The 2,500-nt window shown below is 43.7% G+C and overlaps 1 protein-coding gene across 1 annotated transcript in view; it reads right to left on the bottom strand.

Annotated features, from left to right (window-relative positions):
- The window catches only part of LOC311344797 (connector enhancer of kinase suppressor of ras 2), a gene marked incomplete at both ends in the record, with an annotated part of 53,224 nt that overhangs the window by 8,179 nt on the left and 42,545 nt on the right, over nucleotides 1–2,500 (bottom strand). The window contains 3 exons of the mRNA XM_084469137.1: nucleotides 324–372; nucleotides 1,068–1,110; nucleotides 1,462–1,494. Coding sequence (XP_084325263.1) covers nucleotides 324–372; nucleotides 1,068–1,110; nucleotides 1,462–1,494 — 125 coding nt within the window. The remainder of the gene's footprint in view (nucleotides 1–323; nucleotides 373–1,067; nucleotides 1,111–1,461; nucleotides 1,495–2,500) is intronic.

Below are 2,500 nucleotides of genomic sequence, written 5' to 3'. Positions count from 1 at the left end.
CTATCAAATGTTTGTTCACTCCAAACTGAAATATTATATCATGCACGTGAAAATAAATGATAATGAAACCTAAAGTTAAAGGAATAGGACTTTTATAAATTGAAATATTTTTTTTAATTGTATATAGACTATGAAATGAAAATTAAATGAAATGCATGTTGGCCATTTTCTCTTTAGTCAGGATTATATATGCCATTAAGTAGCCATTTAGATCGAAAATGTTTATGAGTGGATTCATTTTTCCACAACAGCATAATTGAACTCTAAACCAAAGTACGACAAAACACACAAGACTAGAAAGAACCGAACAAAAGCACGACTACCTTTACTTCTCTTTTTGGGTTTCGTTCTTAGAGAGGTGTAATGGAAAGACTAGAAGAAAAACAAGAGCGAGAGAGAGAGAGAGACCAAAAAGAGAGTGAAAAGAGAGACAAAGGGGAGAGAAAAGGCATCAGCAGAACACAATCACGGGGCTATCAGGGGACGGCGCGTAGAGGCAGTCAGATGGCGCTAAGCCCCTCCTCTCAGGAAGGGGCGACGACGGTCAGTCTGGCTTGGAGGGACTCACAGCTGAACGGATTACGGGTTGCGTGGGAAACGCAGCGCTAAGATGGCCACAATCTGGAGGTAATCCATAACCCAACACGGAGGATTTTTTTATTATCGTTTGTTTGGTATTTCGCAGAAAAACAGAAAGTGCGTCACACACTGTAGTGGCTTGTTAGGAGAGCAGTTGGAAACCAGCGCGTGCGTGTCGGGGTATCAGAAAAGATTTAATAAGGATTAGGGAAAGATATCAAAAGGTTGTGAAAAGGTTGTGCGTTACGTTCTGTTTTCCGAGGAAAGCGGGGTGGTGTGGCAAGCAGAATCTTTACTAAAATGACCTTTTCTTCTAATCTATCGCCACACTTTTGTTGCGGCGAAAGTCTATAGGGCGACCAAGGACGTCGTTATAGAGTGTGTAAGAGGAAGGAAGACGAAGAACGTAATTGGAGCGAACATTGATTTAGTGTCATTATCGATTATCGTCCACAGCGGTGTGGTGGAAAGTGTTGGGGTTTTCGTACCTTCCTCATGGACGCTGCGCCCGAGCTACCTGATCCGGAGTACCTACGGGTGGAGGAGGGGGGTGGAGGGGGGGGGCAGAGAGATACCTCAGATTAACTCCACACTCAATACCCAGCAACTTATATGTGTATCATGATATCATCATATCATCATATGTTGTGTATCACTCTCTCTCACACACACACACACGCACACACACACACACACATGCACACACACACAGACACACATGCCTGCATGCATGCACACACAGTCACACGCACGCACGCACGCACGCACGCACGCACACACACACACACACACACACACACACACACACACACACACACACACACACACACACACACACACACACACACACACACACACACACACGTGTACACGACTACTCACCTGTCTGTATCTGCTCTCAGTGTGTCTGATCCTCTCTGAAAGACAAAGTATAAGAAATCCACCATTAAAATGATCTGCCTTGCGTGGATATGTCCTCATATCTTTATTCAATCTATAGGCTATTTTTATTAACATGGACTCAGAATGTGAGCCTCATTCACCTGTAAAAGCATCAATGGTGCCCCACAGCTTCACTGCTTGTTATGAGGGGTATTGACTGTAACGTACAGTGAGGGACCGACCTTTATGCTCTCTCCCTTTACCTGTCTATTCCTCTCTGTTGTCAAGAAACACTTGTTGATCATGTGTATGTCGGGTTGATTTAGTCAAGATAATATTAGGTGAAATGAATGCTACTTACTTAGTTGGATCTCAGGTCTGTAAGCATATTTTGCATGGGCAGTTCTATTAGCCTGGAAATCCAGACCCACATCTAGAAAGATGTAGGGTGAAAATGGAAATGGCCCAACTTGAGGGGCGGAACCAAGCATGCATTTGAAAATATCACTGCACGCAATTGGATAACACTACGACCAATCAGAAGAATACAAGGGGTGACGGATCCAGACCAGCGGAGCTAACCAATAGATAAGACGCTTGTGGTATACGATCGGTAAAACAGCAACGCTTTTGGCCCCGCCTATATCAGATACACCGAGGTGATTGGTTCATGTTCTGGGCCAGGGGCATCGGGTCGTTCCCAGAGTGACTCGCTGAGCAAATTCAAATTGTGCTCTCGCCAGAACTCTGGATTTCCAGGGTACAGCTCTATACTATTCTATATTGCAATTATTGTTTGACTCTAGTCTGTTGAATGGACCTAATTAATCTCTGTTCTATTCTAACAACTTCTGTGTTCCATGTTGTTGTTGTTGTTATTGTTGTGTTCTTAAATAATAGGTTGCTATGGTGACCATATGTTTGCAACAACAGCATCGTTAGGCTTTATGTGTCATCTGAAAGATATGAGTCACCACCCTGAGAAACAAACAAGCACACACACACACGCACAGCGCACACACACACTAAAACGGCATTG

The sequence above is a fragment of the Micromesistius poutassou genome, assembly GCF_964030765.1.
Source record: "Micromesistius poutassou genome assembly, chromosome: 6".
NCBI classification, from domain to species: Eukaryota; Metazoa; Chordata; class Actinopteri; order Gadiformes; family Gadidae; genus Micromesistius; species Micromesistius poutassou.
Note: the sequence above shows the minus strand (reverse complement) of the source record. Positions and strands in the feature narration are given on the sequence as shown.